This window comes from Delphinapterus leucas, chromosome 16 (assembly GCF_059928025.1).
Source record: "Delphinapterus leucas isolate spDelLeu-1000000601 "Yukka" chromosome 16, BTC_Dleu_Yukka2, whole genome shotgun sequence".
Taxonomy (NCBI): Eukaryota; Metazoa; Chordata; class Mammalia; order Artiodactyla; family Monodontidae; genus Delphinapterus; species Delphinapterus leucas.
This window is the reverse complement of record NC_143144.1, coordinates 52,767,501-52,788,291: the sequence shown is the minus strand read 5'-3', so window position 1 is coordinate 52,788,291 and position 20,791 is coordinate 52,767,501. Positions and strand designations below refer to the sequence as shown.

At 36.8% G+C, this 20,791-nt stretch overlaps 1 protein-coding gene across 3 annotated transcripts in view; it reads right to left on the bottom strand.

The window, feature by feature from the left end:
* BTAF1 (B-TFIID TATA-box binding protein associated factor 1) overlaps positions 1–20,791 on the bottom strand; it is a 96,087-nt gene that overhangs the window by 14,522 nt on the left and 60,774 nt on the right. For 2 of the 3 annotated variants that reach the window (XM_022569353.3, XM_022569355.3), the window contains 11 exons: positions 16,164–16,590; positions 15,010–15,200; positions 13,154–13,307; positions 12,620–12,729; positions 11,033–11,234; positions 9,519–9,667; positions 3,971–4,123; positions 3,621–3,742; positions 3,364–3,531; positions 1,352–1,429; positions 1,091–1,220 (listed from right to left, as the gene is read on the bottom strand). In XM_022569353.3, the coding sequence (XP_022425061.1) occupies positions 1,091–1,220; positions 1,352–1,429; positions 3,364–3,531; positions 3,621–3,742; positions 3,971–4,123; positions 9,519–9,667; positions 11,033–11,234; positions 12,620–12,729; positions 13,154–13,307; positions 15,010–15,200; positions 16,164–16,590 (1,884 nt within the window). The remainder of the gene's footprint in view (positions 1–1,090; positions 1,221–1,351; positions 1,430–3,363; positions 3,532–3,620; positions 3,743–3,970; positions 4,124–9,518; positions 9,668–11,032; positions 11,235–12,619; positions 12,730–13,153; positions 13,308–15,009; positions 15,201–16,163; positions 16,591–20,791) is intronic. The other variant, XM_089897920.1, reaches the window with a different exon arrangement.

Sequence of the window (20,791 nt, the reverse complement as noted above, 5' to 3'; positions counted from 1 at the left end):
TATGCCACAGAGCAGCTGGGCCCGTGAGCCATGGCTGCTGGGCCTGCGCGTCCGGAGCCTGTGCTCTGCAATGGGAGAGGCCGCAGCAGTGAGAGGCCCGTGTACCACACACACACACACACAAAAACAAACCTAAAGAGTGATTTTTTCCTCTTATTTATCTATCTATCTATCTATTTATCTATCTATTTATTTAGGCTGTGCCATGTGGCATGCAGGATCCTAGTTCCCAACCAGGGATCAAACCCATGCCCCCTGCACTGGGAGGGCAGTGTCTTAACCACTGCACAACCAGGAAAGTCCCTTTTTCCCTTTTAAATGTACTTTTTCTTACTTCCATTAAATTTTCATATGTTTGTAATTACGTTCTCTCTTGTGGTTATTAAAATCTGAAGTGTTTACTTAATAGACAAAACCATAATACTTTAGTAGTCAGTCTATCACCAAAAATAAATTTAAAAGAAAAGTAACAAATACATAAAGAACCATCATTTTTTTAAGAGTCAGAAGCAATCTTAGAGGTCACTTGGTGTCTACCCTCCTACCAACTGGAGAATGATGGAGGGTATCTTCCCATCAGACTTGGCTATCCAAGCTAGATGTGAACATTTGCAACCAATTCCTCTGGAAGATAAGAGAATCTCTCAAAAATATCTAAAGGCATCTACATACTCAGCCATCTCCTTCCTTTTCTAAGATAAACTGTTACAATCTCTTTCCTTCAATTGCTTCCTAATCTCAGTTATTCATACCTCTCCTATATGATGAGTCACCTCTGAATCATCTCTAGCTTTTCAATGTTAAATCAGATTGTATTATACTGCAGAAGGAAGATGGCCAATGTGGAAGACTTATGTCTTATAAGACTTATGTTTACATAGCCTAAAATTACATTTTAAATATGAGATTTAAAACCTAGTTTGCTCACATACTGCTACATACCAAATGAACCATTATAAAAGCAAGATAATTATTGGAAATTATCATTCCTATAAACTAAAAAAACCTCTTTAATTCACTGTCAAATGCCAAGCCTTCTCTCCACATGGCAAATATTAAAAAAAAAAAAAAAAAAAAGGTAAATAATTACCTGGATTGGTGTTCCAGAAAGAATAATCCTATAATTAGCAGTCAGTTGTTTTACTGCTTTTGACAATTTTGTTTTCCCATTTTTGATGACATGGCCTTCATCAAGAATACAGTAGTTAAATTTAATATTTCTGAAGAAAAACAAAAAATGTTAGCATCTTTTACTATATGTCAGGAACAATATGAAGCCTTTGAGGCAGGAAAATACTAAGTCTCTCTGAATTTGATACTAAGTCTTTCTTTAAAAATGTTTAATTCTTACCTAAAGAAATCTATGTCGTTTCTCACAACATCATATGAAGCCACTATCAGATTGTGCCTTTTCACCTGATGCTGTAACCTGTATTTAAAAATACGTAAGATTACAAAATGGGGAATCTGCAAAGTTTATAATATGCTTTCAAAGGGAAAACCACAGATGCCATTGTATAAAGTGCTTTCAATCTACCTACTAAGCCCAATATTCCCTTCTGCTTACTCTACATCCATGACCCTGATACCTGAAGGCCATTCTTCTTATGACTTGGCCTTGTTGCTCTAACTCAGTCTGATTAGAAAAGAGACAGGTACCTGACTCAAAATGTGGAGGTCATTTTAACTTTATTTGCCAACACCTCTTCCTTGGAGGCACTCACTATTCCTTCACCATTCCATATTGTGCTGGGGGGTAGAGGGGGAGCTATCGATCACACGTCCTCATAGTCACCAAAGAGATGAAGCATTTTAATCAGGTCAAGCCATTCACAATATTTTATCCCCTGACCACAAAGACTGGTTTGGGGGCATGACCCAGTCAAGGCCAGTCAGTCATCTCAGGTACTGATATATTCACGATAGGAGAAAGAAGATTTCTGTTTATTATAGTTGCCAAGCTAGGAGAATGCCCATGGTCATCTTACCTACCAACAGTAGACTGAAGTCCAGTAGAGATCAACAGAACAAGTTATACGTGGGGAAGAATAGTAAATTAGATGTACCTGAAGCAAGAATTCACCCCCTGAGATTCTCAATTTAATTAATGAATTTGCCATTTGCTTAAGCTAGTCTGAGCTAAGCTTCTACCACTTGTAAATGGATGAATTCTTTTACAATAAATTCTTTAAGAGTACAAGCTGTTGAGCTGCCTGTGTTCCAATCTTCATTTAATTAGCTGAGTGACCTTCTTGCCAGACCCCATGTCTTAGACTCCTCAGCTGCAAACTGGGAATAGTAGGACCCATACCTCATAAGGTAATTATGAGAACACACAATTTTACCTAAATGTAAATAAAACTGCTTAGAATAATGCCTAGCCAGTAAGTGCTCAATATATGTCAGCTATTATTAACAGAAGGGCAGCAAATCTATGGCCTCATCAGCAATCTATGACCATCCAAGCTTTAAAAGATGAACTGAAATCAGGGCTTTCCTCATGGCACGGTGGTTAAGAATCCACTTGCCAATTCAGGAGACACGGGTTTGAGCCCTGGTCCGGGAAGATCCCACATGCCACGGAGCAACTAAGCCCGTGCGCCGCAACTACTGAGCCTGTGCTGTAAAACCTGCGAGCCACAACTACTGAGCCCGTGTGCCACAACTACTGAAGCCTGTGCACCTACAGCCCATGCTCTGCAACAAGAGAAGCCACAGCAATGAGAAGCCCACGCACCACACGGAAGAGTAGCCCCTGCTCACCACACCTAAAGAAAAGCCCGTGTGCAGCAACGAAGACCCAGTGTAGCCAAAAATAAATAAATAAATTTATTTAAAAAAAAGATGAACTGAAATCAATGATATACCACTCTTCAACATTTGTATTTAGGAACAGAGATGTACTAGTTGATAGAAAGAAGGTAAAACTAATAGAACTCTAGTGTTTCTGTGGTATCAGGGCAACTAGAGCAAGCCACTGTGGACCAAAAAGCATTTTTGAGGAGAGAGAAGAAGAAAGAGGGAGCACTTCGGGAAAGTGAGTAAAAATGAGGATACAACAGAAGCACCTAGAAGATACTATGATCAGAAGACTTCCAAGAAAGGCATAGAGAATGGTTTTGGTTCCTGACAGTTTCCTGGCTCCAAAACTTAGAAAGCCCAACTGATATGTTAACAATGGCTAAAGTCCTTGAATTTTGATGAGTCTCACTGATTATATCTTTATTATTTACTCACCTTTCTTAAATAAGTTCCTATGTCTGACAACCAAAAAAGCTAACTAGAATTCATTTTTAATCGATTTTATTCTTCCAAACTACTTAAAGCAAAAGATAAAACATTTTTTTGTTGTATAGTTCTTACCTTATTCTTTCAGTGGGAGGTCCAGTATAATGCAATGGATTGAGATATTCTCTGGAGCAAAATTTACCTACTTCATCCACCCAATGACCTGTTAATGTTGGCGGACAAACCACCAAGGAAGGAAGTGGCATACATTCTGCCAATTTTGATCTTGCATATTCCTGGGCCCTTTAGACAGCGAAACACAATGAATTAACCAGTTCGTTTAAACTGCTCAGCATCTGAAAGCCTTCTTTTAAAATAACATTTAAAATTACCTGTGACAATGATCTCCTGCTAGAATGCAGATGGACTGTAAAGTTTTTCCTAAACCCATATCATCACACAGAATTCCATGAAGCTTATACTTATTAAGAAATGCTAACCAGTTCACACCATCCTGAAAAGTTGGGAGAAAAAGAAAAATGATAAATGTGAACAGATCATAACAAATTTTTTCTTGTAAAGAACATGTTTACACAGACCAAAAAATCTGTATTTTTACAGGCAATGAGAAATAAATGGGTATAAGACACTAGACAGAAGAACTGAATTACTAAATCAATTTTTAAACTCTTTAAGGCACATTTACAAGGAATAGTCACTATTTATAAGTATAAAACTTTACCTGCTGATATTTTCTGAGTTCAGCATTGATTGGTACTGGAATCTTGTAATTTTCTAATTTTTTCCCATCTAACAATTGCTCCAAAAAGTGTCGTTCCTTGGCTTTCAACTGGATTAATTCTTCTGACATATTTGGAGGGTCTGGAATGCCTGCCTAAAATTGTTTTTTAAAGTGTATTAAAACTATTTGCTACTATTTATTAATTTTTCCATCCTCAGATTATGAAATCATTTCACATCTTATCAAAATACAAATGCAGAGATAACACAATATTGTAAACCAACTATACTTCAATTATAAAAAATACCAAAAATAAAACATATATATGTATATATATAAAAATGCAGAGAAAAAAGCAATTCAAAAATAGTATGATTTTAAAGACTGGAAGACAAATATTTAAGAATTTGACAGGTATTAAAAGTGCTATAATGAGACTACTAAATAAACACATTTGAGATATTTTAAAGAACACAGCTACAATTTATTTTTTCCAGTACCATGGCATTACTTGATAAAGAGGCAAATAAAATTGTACAGTTTATTTTAAGTGAAATCCTGTTACTGGAGCTTCTCAATTTTAGTGTTATGATACCCCAGGGTACTGGTTCTCAAAATGTGGTCTGCAGATCCCTCAGGATTTCTAAGACCTTTTCAAAGGGTTATTGACGTCAACTATTTCATAACAAAAGAAAGACATTACTTTTTTCACTGTGTTGACATTTGCTCTGATGCACAAAAATAATGGGCAAAACTGCTTGTGCCTCACAAAGAATCAAGGCAATGTCACCAAGTGTACTGGTAGTCACTGTAGTATTCCTCACAGCCATCCACCAGCTTTTTTTTTTTTTTTTTACTATATATATATATTTTTTTTGCTGTAGGTTTTTTTTTTACATCTTTATTGAAGTATAATTGCTTTACAATGGTGTGTTAGTTTCTGCTTTATAACAAAGTGAATCAGTTATACATATACATATGTTCCCATATCTCTTCCCTCTTACGTCTCCCTCCCTCCCTCCCTCCCTATCCCACCCTTCTAGCTGGTCAACACCAGCTTTTTTTTAAAGTTGGTTTCACTTAAGAATGTCCTTGAGGGCTTCCCTGGTGGCGCAGTGGTTGAGAGTCCGCCTGCCAATGTGGGGGACACGGGTTCGTGCCCCGGTCCGGGAAGATCCCACATGCCACGGAGCGGCTGGGCCCGTGAGCCATGGCCTCTGAGCCTGCGCATCCGGAGCCTGTGCTCCGCAACGGGAGAGGCCACAACAGTGAGAGGCCCGCGTATCACAAAAAAAAAAGAAAAAAGGAAAAAAAAAGAAATGTAAAGTGAAAGTTAAGAAATGTAAAATTCTCAGAAAAGAACTTCAGTTAAATTCAATTAAAATATATGTTCCTTATAACACCAGAAATAGTATCAGGAGTGAGGTGTGTACACTGAGTCTTAAGATGATTGCATGTTATATTTTCAGGTTTGTTTTTTTTTTGCTGCGCTGCAGGGCTCGAGGGATCTTAGTTCCCCAACCAGGGATCAAACCTGTGCCCCATGCAGTGGAAGCGCAGAGTCCTAACCACTGGACCGCCAGGGAATTCCCTCAAAAGGTTTTAGAATTAACAACTTTGTCAAGTAAGATAGAAACTAACATTTTAACACATCTAATACCATAATGACAACCATCAAAATGAAGCCTTTCTGCACAGTGCTTTATAAGTAAGAAATCTTCAAACATTTATCCTCATGGACCTTTTAATAAATGACAACCAGATATAAGGCCATACAATAGGGACATTTCCTAACAACGATTAGGATTCATAAATACTGTTTAGTGCCAGGAACCCTTCCTTTGAGTATCTTCCTCACCCCAATTCCTATAAAAGCAGCAAGAGTTACTAATAGCGCAAGGAATTAAAGCTTCTATCAAAACCACTGGTTTATATTCCCTGAATCCTTGACTGAAAAGTACATGATTCTTCCTATGAAGATGGGACAGAGCAAATCAAGATAAAGTGAAACAGGAATTAACTTGCATGACATTCTTGTTTCCATTGCTGCATCTTCAAACTCATAGCACCTAATCTGCTATTAATCCTATCCAGTGTGTTTTTATTTGTAATTATATCTTTCAACTCAAGAAGTTCAATTTGGGTTGTTCTTATGTCTTCCATTTTGCTCCTCATCACACTCATGCTTTCCCTCTACCTTCTTGAACATATGGAGCATATTTTAATGTCCTTGTATACTAATTCTATTATCTGGGTCATTTCAGGGTCTGCTTCTATTGACTGACTTTTCTCCTGGTTAACTTTTTTTTGGGGGGCAGGATCTCAGTTCCCTGAGCAGGGATTGAAACCTGGCCATGGCAATGAAAGCCTGGAATCCTAACCACTAGGCCACCAGGGAACTCCCTCTGGTTAATTTTCTGATGGGTGCTAAACGTCATAAGTTTTACGCTGTTGGGTGCTGAACTTTTGGGGGTTAAACAGTTTTTTCTTTTGGGGATATAGTTAAATTACCTGAAACCAATTTGATCCTCTTCAGGCTTGCTTTTAAGCTTTATTAAGGTGCGTTCAAATCAGTCTTCTGTCAAGGGTTAATTTGGCCCTGCTACTCAGGCAATATACTTCTAAGGACTGTACTCAGTGCCCTATATGGTAGGTCCTCTGACTCAGCTTGGGGGAAATACCTATTCTTGACCCTGTGTGAGCTCTGGGAATTGTTCCACCTACTCCTTTCTGATTTTTCCTCCCAGTCTCAAACATATTCTCATACATATGCACAGATGAATGAATACTCAGCCTTTGTGTGGACCTCTGGAGCTTCCTCTCTGTGCAGCTACTTCCTCTCAGGTACTCTGCCTTGCAAATTCTACCCATCTTGTCCTCCCTGCACTCTGACTCTGCTAGCCTCTGTTTAGGTTTCACTTCCCTGTCCTATGGTCTGGAAACTCACTCCAGGCAGTAAGCTAGGGCATTTCATTTGTTCCCTTGTTGTTCAATGTCTGAAATCCATTGTTTGATTCATTTTGTCTGTTTTTCTAAGTTAAGGTAGGAGGATAAATCTGTTTTATCATGGCTGGAAGCAAAATACGCATCACATCCTTGTAATTTTCACATCTATCAAAGGGAATCTTATCAATCTTTGCTCAGTCTCTAAAGTTCATAATCTCTTTTCTTTGCCAACTTGTTATCAAGTACTGTTATTCTCCCTTAAAAAAAAAGTAGTTTAGACTCTTTACCACCTCACAGTGGATCTGGGCTCTGGGGGCACTTACATTCTAATCCACATTCAAACAGCTATTAAACTGGTTTTCCTAAAACACTGCTTTCATCATCTACTCCTTTGCTCAAAGAACACATGATGGTTTCTCATCACTCACTGATTTCAATGCCAAAAAAGACCAAGGGGACAAAGCATAATCAACTTAGTTTACAGATAAGATGATGCAAGGCCCAAAAGTTAAAGGATATGAATAAGACCTAGGAAGCAGAGGATGGAAACAATTCAGGAAATGTCACTTGGGTCTTTTGATACAGTAGTCTAGTATTTTTTTCGTCACGGTGGTTATTTTAACATATTGTGGAAAAAATATTCATGCAGAGAAATATATAAACAAATGTACAGATCAATAAATTAGAAAACAAACAGCCTCTAACTACTGCCTGATTAAGAAAAACAGCCCTGCCATCATCCTACAAGATCCTGTAAGCTCCCTCCCAGTGATAACCCACTCTCCTTTCCTCAAGAGGTAATCATTTTACTGACTTTTCATGGCAGTTTCTTTTTTACCTTTCTTTATACCTTTATCACCTAAGTATGCATCCCATGTACTTTTGCCTATTTTTGAACGTCATAAAAATAGAATCTTACGTTAAGGATTCACTAATTGTCGTATGTATCTGTACTTTGTTCATTCTTATTGCAGTATAATAACCCACAGTTAACATATCTACTCTACAGATAATGAGTAGCTGAGTGGTTTTAGACTACTATAAATAATGGTATAAATAATATTCTTGAAGGTGTATCTTGGATGTATTCTGAATTTCTCTAGGATATATACCTAGCATAGATTTGATGGGTCATTGGGATGGGAATCTTCAACTTTACCAGATATAGCCAATTTTTTTTTTTTTTTCAGAGAGGCTATCATCCAACTTACGCTCGTATTTTGCTGGTGGAAATATAAAATGGTAGAGTTACTCTGGGAAAAATAGTTTGGCAGTTTCTTAAAAAGTTAAACATGATATGATCCAGTAATTCCACTCCTAAATATCTGCTCAAAAGAAAGAAAAGCAGGCACTTCTCTGGCGGTCCAGTGGTTAAGAATCCATGTTCTGGGGCTTCCCTGGTGACGCTGTGGTTAAGAATACACCTGTGAATGCAGGGGACACAGGTTCGAGCCCTGGACCAGGGAGATCCCACATGCTGCAGAGGAACTAAGCCCGTGCACCACAACTACTTAGCCTGTGTGCCACAATTACTGAAGCCTGTGTGCCTACAGCCTGTCCTCTGCAACAAGAGAAGCCACTGCAACGAGAAGCCCGTGCGCCACAATGAAGAGTAGCCCCTCGCTCGCCGCAACTAAAGAAAGCCTGCGCGCAGCAACAAAGACCCAACGCAGACAAAAATAATTAATTAAAGGAAAGAAATAAAAGCATACATCCACACAAAGACTTTATAAGTGCATAAAGTGCACGTTCATAGCAGCATTACTCATAATAGCCAAAAGCTGGTAATAAGCCAAATGTCCATCAACTGGTGAATGGATAAACAAAATGTGGTGTCTCCATAAAATAGAGTATTATTTGGCCAGTAATACTCTAAACACACCCAAAAGGATAATACATCCAAAAGGAGCTACTGACATACTACAACACGGATGAACTGCATATATACTTACTTCCTGAATTACAAAAATCCCATAAAAATATATAAGTGGCTAAGTGGAAGGGTCCTGGCTTTTCCCTTGCTTCAAGGCACTTCTATTTCCCACATTGGCCACATATATTATTTCTGTAGCATGAATATACTCCAAAACTCTCCAACTTCAGCCTTCTAGTCTGCTTTCTCCATAATCCAACAAAGACATCATTTGCTTTTTACACTTTCAATTACTATCTTTCAAATTTATCTTTCACGTAAACTTCAGAACAGAATCTTTACATAGATGTTACCAGGGATACTTAGGAACAATTCTATTTCTAGAAGAGCATCATTGAATTATCATTCTTTTAGGAACCATAGTTTTTGTTTGTTTTTTAAATTTTTGGCCGTGTCGTGTGGCACGTGGGATCCTAGTTCCCCGATTGAACCCGTGCCCCCTGCAGTGGGGTCTTAACCACTAGACTGCCAGGGAAGTCCCAGAACCATAGTTTTATTTAAAACACTGTGTTAAAAAAAAATTACCCATTAAAGCATAAAATTCTTAACACTTGTAACATAAACATATTCAAATCTTTTTTTAAACCTGACACGTTCTTTAAAAAGGGTTACAATTACTATGAAGTTACTGAAAACATTAAGTCCATAAACCAAGTATCTTCAACTTACCTCAAGTGGCATGAGTCTAATTAGTGTTGCAAAGCACTGTGTAGCCATGAATCTTACACTGTCCGTCTGATCACTCATTCTTCCCAACACAGGCACGACTAAAAGGACAATATATGGAACAATACCAACATCCAGTTGTTCCATTACACCTGAGTAAGTTATTAAGGAAATTTCCAACTGGTTCCAAGGTAGATGTTTTCACAAACTAAGACCATGACTTCTAAAACAGTTCCTCATTTTCTCACCTGTATTATGAAGAACTGACTGTCCCTCAAGGTCTATGATTCAACTATAACAGCATTTGTACAATGTTACTCCTTTGTGAACATTATGTAACTTTCTCATGATTAAGAAGATAAAATGATGTTTTTCACCTGAGGAAGGCTGGAGGTAACTTTATTAATAAGACTTTTTTCCATAGAGAAATTCCTACAAGTTTCTAGAATTCCCATACCAAAATTGAGTTACAATTGTAAGCAAGGGAGCACAACTCAGCATCAAAGATTAATTCCAAATTTCCCACCAATATCTCAACAATCTTAAACTGGACATAGCAGGCCCAGTGAGTTCAGTCCTCCTGTAATCTTTAGCATTTCTGAGCCAGAGTTTCTAACTGATTTGATCTCCACCCGTCTTTCTTGCTCTTATACCGAAATATCTTTCGGGTTATTTCGAGAAAAGAATGTCAGTGGATGCCATACCCTTGGTAAAAGCTTGCCTGTAGGGCTTCCCTGGTGGCGCAGTGGTTGAGAGTCTGCCTGCCGATGCAGGGGACGCGGGTTCGTGCCCCGGTCCGGGAAGATCCTACATGCCGTGGAGCGGCTGGGCCCGTGAGCCATGGCCGCTGAGCCTGCGCGTCCAGAGCCTGTGCTCCACAACGGGAGAGGTCTCAACAGTGAGAGGCCCGTGTACCGCAAAAAATGATAATAATAATAAATAAATAAGCTTGCCTGTATATTTCTAGTTATTTAGTATATACTTAGTCATTTTCTACCCAAGTAATGAACAAAGCAAACATAATATGTTTATAAGAACTACCTATATCTGATTAATATTAAAAAAAATTGATTATAAACCAAATAAACAGATTAGTTACTAGATAAATAGTTCATGAGGTACATAAAATTTTTGCCTGTAAAAAGATCTCTTAAAATTAATAGTAATTCTTCAGACTTTCTGTGTGAATATTTTCATAATCAAATGTAAATATATTTATAATGTAATAAAAATACACTTCAAAATAAAATCTACAAAAGTAGGTTTCTTTTTGGAACAAGGCAGGTTATGTGCGTATTTGTTTTTGTTTTGTTTTGTTTTTGCTGCACTGCGCAGCTTGCGGGATCTTAGTTCTCTGACCAGGGATCAAACCCATGCCCTCAGCAGTGAAAGCATGGAGTCCTAACCACTGGACCACCAGGGAATTCCCTGTGCACATTTGAATAAATTTTATTTTAGTCATCCTTAAATAAAATGAATATAATTTCTGAATAGTTTGTCAAAATAAAAAAGGATACAGGCAAGTGCTTCAATTGCACCCTCTTGTTTGATATTGTCATCAATTGCTCCCAGCCATGGAAGAACCTTCTCCAAAAAAATATTCATTGTTTCCATGGTACCTATTTTGCTCATGACGCCTATACAACGAGCAGCCATGTGCCTCACTGCAGTGCTGGGGTACTGAAGGCACATATAAAGATGAGGCAAATGCTGTACCAACTAAAAACAAAAAGTTTAAGATAATCAGAACACTCATTAGGGAATCTACTGTTTAAAATATAACTATAACGGCCCATACTCAGAGGCTCTCAATATTCTAAGTAACTCTAAATCCAAGAATATCTCCAATTACCTCAAAACATTACTGTCAAAACATCCTCAATAAAAATTTAAATCTAAGTTGTTATTATAATGCTTTTAAAAAGAATAGAAAGGTGCAGAACTTCTCCCCTGTTCAATATCCTCTTAGGCATCAGGGAACACTCAATTCTTTCCAAAATTAGCAGGGAACGCATCAAAGGGACTTGCAAAAATCTCCTACTGAGGGTGGGAAAATGACACCACACATCATCAGCCCCCTCCCAATATGGCTTAGTTTTAGGTACATACTTTTTTATTCACTGGGTTGAGTGATCTCGATTTTGTTCTGGGCACTATACTTTGGTAGGTATTTTCCACTTTAACTTCCTGGCTTACCAAAGGCAATATGATCACAAGACCACAACATATCCCATTATTAAATGTCTGCTGCATGGAAGCCAGGATTAATGCTCATGAGATCCAGGTACTTGCTCAACAGACTAGCCTTACAGCTCAGCTGAATGCATGCTGTTGATCACGGAGGGTGAGCATATAAAGGATTCTGCCCTTCTTTACTAATGATAAATCCGCAAAATTTAACAAGAATATGCTTTATTACTATATAAACAGAAAAATTTCACTCTTCTCTACTCTCTCCTAGATTCTCCCTCTTATATTAGATGGGAATGGAGAATTGGAGATAGGACCCTTCACAATGTTATAAACTGCAGAGAGCTTCCTATTGCAGTTATACGGAAAGAGTAATACTTTCTTCAATGGAAAAACCAGACAATTAATTCTCTAGTCTATGTTCCTCCTCCCTCTGTTCCAATTTTTTGGTAAGAGATATTTTAACAGTCAAAAAATAAACCCAGGTTCTATCTTTGCCACTGACTAGTTTCATCTCTGAGAGGTAACTTCCTTCTACCATTACATTTATCTTGGAAAGAGGTTTTATTACCTGTACCCTTCCTTTCCTAGACTATATTATTAAGATGGTATAGATGAATAGGGATGCGGCTTTCTTTCCTGTTTACACCTGGCTTCTGTGTCATCAGAGCCCTGTCCCTACTGCCCTGTATTCTAAGCTCCCAGAGTGGGTTTTCTATCATTCATGCACCCAGCTCTGCCTCAAAGCCCATAAGAGTTGAGTTGTCAGGAAAGAAGGAATCTAGATATAGCATATAAAAGAAAATGCAATTATAAGGGATGACATCAAAGTTGCACTTTTCATTCAAGCCTTAAGTCTAATAAGACTACTTGTTTTACTAGGAAAAAAAACTACACTTGCATTAGTTAGTTACCAAGGGATGAAGCTCAGAATCCATTGACACTGCTGCTGTTTCAAAAACTTGCAGAGAATTCACCAGTTCTTGGGCAGGGCCATCTCCCTTTTCCAGGAGGGACTTTCCATCTATTAAAACATATTGATTTAAGTGCATATTACCTTGCAAATAATTCTGTAAAATCTAGAGCCCACAAAAAGTTTTAGCACTCCGCCAGGTATTGTGGGAGAGTCTATTTTGCTTTATAATGTAAAATGAAATACCATGCCCTTAATTTAACTGCTGAGGTACTACACCTAAAGCAACTAAAGATGTTTAACATAATGATCCATTTCAAATATCTGTTTCTAAATATGTAATAGAAAAAGTAAAAAGCAAAAGGTATGCAAAATGACATGAAAATAAATTAAATGCTTTTACCAACCTTCCATTTAAAAACTTACCAGCTGGCCTGGGATAAACAGGTATAGGCATTGTTATTTTATAAGGACATACGTAATGGATATATACTGAAATTTGTTTAAAATGCAACTCGGAAAAATATGTACACACCAAAATTATTTATGTCGATTGTATTCCTCAATGGACCAACCATAGCATCCCAGAGATGTGGTAACTTCACTGCCATTTCACCACCAAAATGCTTCACTATAGTTGTCAAGGCAAATTCAGCTCCTCTCCGTTGTACCAGGTAAGGCTTCTGGGCCTAAAATTAAATGTTAGTTGAAAACGAAATTTGAGAAAAAAGTATAATGCATTTGAAATGTTATTAAGATAATTTAAAAGTCACTGCCTAAGAATTCACAGTGTTACCATTAACTAATTAAGCAATTACTGGACATATTTACCATAACTATAAACATTTCTCAATAATTAAACTTACATGGGCATTAAATCCCTAACTAGATTTTCACATCCAAAGTAAAATACTTTCGGGGGGTTGGAGATAAGGAATAGACAAATATGTGCTGTTTCTAGAGACAGTTCTAAGTAACATGTTTTTTTCTTCTCTCCACCCCAAAGAAACAGGTAGAGAGAGGAAAAGGAGATAAAATGATGGGCCCTTATTTATATTTGCTTAAGGGATAGAATATGAGCATCTATTTAATTTAACCACAAGATTAATAACCTCTTACTTAGCAGTAATTTTTTTTTTTTTTTTTTTGCAGTACGTGGGCCTCTCACTGTTGTGGCCTCTCCCGTTGCGGAGCACAGGCTCCGGACGTGCAGGCTCAGCGGCCATGGCCCACAGCCCCAGCCGCTCCGCAGCATGCGGGATCCTCCTGGACCGGGGCACGAACCTGTGTCCCCTGCATCGGCAGGCGGACTCTCAACCACTGCGCCACCAGGGAAGCCCAGTAATTTAATAATAATTAAATAGAAAAGAAACTGTCCCCCCAGAAAGATACATATATATTTTTAAATGAAGGAACTATGTAAACCATGTAAGTATAAATATTAAAACAATAAATTTTTGATTAAAATTATGGGAAGAATATAGATAGTGAAAAAACCTTCATTCACAGAATATTTTAAAAGAAATATACACAATAAGCTAAGATTTTGGTTTAAAAAAAGAAACTTAAAATAGGCCTATACTTTATAGAAATATATTAAACACACGTCTTTTAGCATTGATAGTTTATTGCTGAACTCAGGTTAAGTTCCTATGTCTTGCAACCAAAAGAGCTACCTAGAGCATTCATTCCATTGTTAACAATCTGACTGTAAGATTTTCCAAAACCAAACACTTTTTAAAATCATCTTTAAAGAAGACTGTACTGTAGAATAAGTAGACCAATGAAACAGAATAGAGAGCCCAAGGAGATCCTTATATATACAAAGCATGACATAAAACAGAGGTGCCATTATAAACCAGGAAGGAAAAGATTCAACGGTGGGATAAACTGGCTGTTCATGTGGGCAAATAAATTTAGATCCCTACCTCCCTCACATCACATAGTTAATAAATTCCAAGTTGACTAAAAGTCAGATAGGTAAAACTTTGACATGTATAAACTTATCCTCTGAATATCAACAGCAATTCCTGACATTGATAGGACTGGGAAAAGTTAGCTTTCACTATTACTTAACATCTCTGTAGTCACTGTTACAGGAATTAGTTTATATTCATGAATGACTCTTGTACCCACTACTGAGAAGGTTTCTTGCCTAGGAAGATAATCATCAAGTTAGGCTGGTAAAAATAATAAGAGGCATGAGAAATTTGAAGAAGTTTTCAGTTTTTCTGGACCCTGTTGCTGCAGTACTCCAAAAAGTTATTAGCCCCAGTTCTTTCACTTAAAAATATTAAAATACAATTCTAGAAGCTGATATGACAATTTAGCTCTCAATCTGTAAGATATTTGTTTTAAAATCAGAGTATTCAAAGAAAAAAAACTATTTACCTCATCAAGTTCAACAAGGATATTTCCACTACCTCCTGCAGGAAGATCTGCTATTTGAGCTTTTACTGCTTTGGGGGTAGGACCTCGCCTACTTGTGATAGCAAAAGCAGCTTTTTGATGCCTATAGAGTGTAATTATACCCCTGTGCTTGGTGACAGTATGATGCATTCCATCTTTTTCAGAGTTGGGTCCTATTAAGGAAAAAGGTTAAATAACTTTTAAAGCATAATATAGGTGACCAAATGTTTCCTGCTCCAAAAGAGATACAACACATTTTAAAATTGTCTTTTAAGCCTCAATTTTTATAGGCCAATGATATTTTCTTTAGACAATGAAATGGTAACAAAAATCAATAATTTATAACATTGAATGTTTTAATATTTGCATAGGACCATACTTAATACAACCAAATTTGCAGCATCATATTAACAACAAGAAATATTACATGCAAGAACGAATGTACCTTCAGTTAAAAGTACATTAATTCTTTAAAAATGAATGCTTCCAGGCATAAAAAGAAACATTAAAAAACAATGCAAGTAAGTTTTCTTTTAAAAAAAAAAAGTCCATAGTTACCATGAATTCAGAAACACCAACCACTGCAAAATATTGCTGCCTCACATAGCTCTCAGGGACAGGGATGGGGGGAATTTAGGACTAAGGTATGTGAAGAAACATTGGTCCTTGAGATTAGCCTACAAAGAGCAGTTACTTTCCATATAAATTTTCTGGATGAAAATAGAAAAGCTGTTTAAGCATTATTTGCTAAAGGTAACAGAGCCCACTTATCTCATAAGACATGTACTAAATTAGAGAAACCAGAATTTTACAGGAAGAACTTTTATTCACCACTGGATATAATTAAGTTTTCTAGCTCTGTTAACAGTAAACCCTATAATTATGGTCTTGAAAGAGAAGTTAAGGGTTAACACCTGTCTCATAGAATTCAGTCATTTTATATATCAGGTCTTTTATGAATAACTTATTTAAGTTAAGAGACTGTGATTTTATTAGCAATATGTGCAAATTCTCTCAAAATGGGAAAAAGCTCCAACATAAACTGGATTTGTGCTTAAATTATACCTGTAAGTGACTATAAACAAATTTAAATGGTTAATTCTTTCTCTACCCCAAATAAAACTTTAGATATATACCTTTAGAATTTTCCTGGCCACTTTGTGTTGGTACTGGACACGTGACAGAAGGAGTTAGATATGGGTCCACACAAAGTGAGCTACAGAGATTTTTAATAATTTTTGAATTGGGACAGGGCGTCCTTCTTGTGCACTGCTGAAGCAGTTTGGCTATGCACTGAGCCGCGTAGTTCTGCACTAGAGTATTCTCTTCTTTTTTAATTGTCTCCATTAATGGTTTTATAATAGGATTTAATTTCTCCGGAAGTTGCTGCAAGCTTACAACTGCACATGCAGCAAAAGTATGCACTCTCAACTGCAACACCTGCCACTCCTGGTTGGTCTCTGTAACGGTCATTTGGACCTGCTGTCGTTTACTATCTAACTGCTGTAACACTTGAAGATTTAAATCGAAAGATGATGTGACTTCATTAAAAACAGCAGTGACCTATTAAAAAAGAGAAATCAAAAATCATTAAGGACATCAACCCCAAATAGCCTGTAAACTCCTAAAGGGCAGACAACAAACTTTGTTTCAATTTTAAGTTCCATGATATCTAGTACTATTTTAGTATTCAGTAAACTAAATAAATGTCTAAAACCTTCCAAGTAAACTTTATTTTATTTTTTATTTATTTATTTTTTTGTGGTACGCAGGCCTCTCACTGTTGTGGCCTCTCCCGTTGTGGAGCACAGGCTCTGGATGCGCAGGCTCAGTGGCCATGGCTCACGGGCCCAGCCGCTCCGTGGCATGTGGGATCCTCCCGGACCGGGGCACGAACCCATGTCCCCTGCATCGGCAGGTGGACTCTCAACCACTGCGCCACCAGGGAAGCCCTAAACTTTATTTTAATCTGACTTAATTTAACATTAGTATTATATTGTTTAAGAAAGACAGTTTCTTGAGAGACTTATTATATCTAATAAGTTTGAGTGAAAAATCACACACAATACCCATATAGTACTTTGGTGAAATGAGAACGCTGTAAGCAAATATAAACCAACAGTTAAGAGAGGATGGTACAATAGTCATTAATTATTTAATTACCAAGAGCTGCTTAAAGCTGTAAGACTGTGGCATCAGACTACTTTACAAGCCCCATTAAAAGACTGTTCAATACATCTTCTTAAAACAACTTTATGAGATATAATTCACATACAATACACTCATTTAAAGTGTACAATTCAATGGTTTTTATTATATTCAGAGTTGTACAACCATCACCACAATTTTAGAACATTTTCATCACCCCCATGTAACCACTTATCTACTTTCTATCTTTATAGATTTGCCTATTCTGGACATTTCATATAGATGGACTAATATAATGTGTAATCTTTTGTGACTAGATTCTTTCATTTAGCATAATTCTTCCAAGGTTCACTGATGTTGTAGCATGTATAATTACTTCATTCCTTTTTTTGCCAAATGATATTACACTATATGGATATATCAGTTGCATTTTTCCATTCATTAGTTGATGAATGGATGGGTTGGTTCCACCTTTTAGCTATTACGAATAATGTTGCTATGAACATTTATGTACAAGTTTCTGTGCACACATTTTTTAAATTACCATTTAAAGACTGTGTGATGGATTACACAACAAAAATAGTCTTCTTGTTTGATAGGTAACTGCAATCATAAAGGGGCTCCATAAATCCAATCTGATCAATGTTGGTCAGAAAAGCCTGTAACATTAAAGAACCTACCTTTTTTTTTAATGGAGAACCCAATTTTTCAGACTTAGAAATAATCAATTCCCTTATGGACAAGACTGATAATGCCAACCTCTATTATAAAAAGCAAAATAGGCACACAAATAAGATCTTCTTTTATCATTATAAAATACCAAAGACTTTAAATTGAGCTGTATCTGCTTCATCTTGATCTGTTCTCTACAAAGGAACATGATCACATACCACTTCTAGCTTATACTCTCCACTTTGCTTTGTCTATTTTATGTGTTCAAGCTTTGCATAAGATTATTTGAAACAGGTTTCATTACTAAAAGTTTAAAAACATTGTCCTAAATACACTATGCTTCTGTCAATTTTCAATGATTCTTGGCAACTTAGGAAAAGCTTTCCAATTACTCCAAATTCATTCACTCAACAAATATTTAATGAGTAATACTAAGAGATGAGTATCAATGTCTTCACACACTCAAAAAATGTTGAGAATAATGTGGGAGACAGATACATAAGTAAACAAGACAATGTAACATGAAACTGAGGTAAGTGCAAGTTGCTGTGGTAGCACAAGGACAGCTTAACTCTTCTTAGAGGAGACAAAAGTAGAGAAGGCTTGCCAGAGGCAGTTAACACTTATGCTAGGTTCTTAAACAATGGATAAGTCTGGAGTTATGGGGACATCTTGGCAAACAGAGTGAGGTAGGGAGTGCAAAGTGAGGCACTGTCCAAGGAACTGACAACAGCTTACCACGGCCTGAGCACAGGGCGATGAAGGAATGTCAAGAGATGAACTTGGGATGAGCATAGAGGCTGGAGGGTAGGGAATTTCTGGCAAAGGAAAGAGGAGCTCAGACACCAAAGTGAGAATGAGTGAAGCAAAGAAAGTGGGTGAGGGTGGTGTACTTCTGCAAGAGAATAACTAGGCTTAAGTGGAGGAAGTTTGAGAATAATGAGGAGAAAAGAGATGGGGAATTTAGAGAAGGTGTTGAAAGTAAGAAAAAAACTAAAATCAAGGAAAAAGAAAATAATGTTTTTAAGTAGGGGAGGGATGTGTTCAGAGTGGCACTAAGAATTTTATTAGTGTGGCACAGCAAGCAGGATGGAATGAACCAGAGACTGCCTGGAGCCTTAGAGATGAGTCAGGACCTAGTCATAAAGTACTAAGGCCTTTGACTGGGTTGTGGTGATGGAAACAGAGAAAGGATAAACATATGAAACTTTCTGAAAGGAAATGTTAACAAGATTTGAGACTGTGCTTAAAAAGGGCTATTTTCTGTTAAAAAATAAATCCCAATTTTGGTTGTGTTAAGTTTGAAATGATAGTGAGATATACAAGCAAAAATGCCTAATTGAAGAACATAAAAGATCAAGAGAAGATAGCACAGTACATGGTTAAGAACTAAATTGTGAGAATGGTGACAAAGGAAGACCTTCAGGAAATGCCTATATTTTGCAGGTAAGAATAAAATAGGGATGCAAAGAAAGTTACAAAGAGCAGTGGCTCTTAGCCAAGGCCAAGACTAATCTTTTAAAATTGCTCTTCTCTCAAATATGCTCTTCTAGAGACTCTGATATCCCAGGTCAAAACCACTGGACTAAGGAAGCTGATGAAACAGAATAGGAGTTTCACTGGGGAGCGAGAGGTTTGAATAAGAAAAGCTTTAAGAGTCCATGTAATAGCTTTAGAAAGAAATGTTGTCAGAAACAGAAAGAAGGGAACCCAGACCTTAAAGAAAATTTGAGGTTTTATTCCAGGAAGGCAAAATATGGGGGAGGGGAGGCAAAAAGGAGAAATTATAGAAAAACAACAATCAGAAAAACTCAGAAAAAAAACTGAAGCAATTTTAGCTTTTTTTCACAGGTGAGAACAAAAAAAATTTCAACTATATTATTTTTTCAATAAGAAAGGGGGATAAGAAATGAAGCATGCTCTTTCACAGCAATCAACACAAGTGAAGCAGCTGAGTTTCTGGTTCTTTAACTCATAAAAGGAAGAACTCATTTACACCACCTAACCTCAAAGACTTACTAAGTACAAAGATACAGTAATCAAGACACTGGTGCTAGCATAACAGACAAATAGACTGAACAAATAGAGCCCATATACAGACACACACTTACATTTCAATTAATTTTTGACAAAGGTGCCAAAGAAATTCCATGGCGAAAGAAAAATCTTTTCAATAAATGATGATGGAAAAATTAGGTATCTATATGAAAAACAAAACGCAATCTCTACTTCACACTATATATAAACATAAATATGGATGATTGAACAAAAACTAAAACTACAATGCTTTATAAGAAAATGTGTGTGAATAACTTCACCACTTGGAGATAAGAAAAGGTACCTTAGGTCACAGAACACAATAATCATAAAAGAAAACAACTGATAAACTAGACTTCATCAAACTTAAAAATATCTGCTCATCCAAAGACACCATTAACAAAATGAAAAGGCAAGCCATACAGTGGGAGAAAATATTCGGAAAGCATCTATCTGACAAAGGATTGGTATCCAGGATATATAAAGAACTCCTACAACTCAATAATAAAAAGACAACCTAATTAAAAACAGACAAAAGATTTGAACAGACATTTCAGAAAGGAAGATCAACAAATGGCCAATAAGACATAAAAAAGTGTTAAACATATTAGTCATCAAGGAAACACAAGTTAAAACCACAATGACACTATCACACAACCACCAGAAAGGCAAAAATTACAAGGAGTGACCATCATCAAATGTTGGTGATGATGCAGAGCAACCAGAACTCTCATATATTGCTGATTAGAAGGTAAAATGATACAGCCACTTTGGGAGAAGTGCAATTTTTTATAAAACTAAATAAACACCTCACCCTATGACCCAGCAATTCCACTCCTATGTATTTACCCAAGAGAAATGAAAATATGTCTTTTAAAAAACTTGTACAAAAATGTTTATAGCAGCT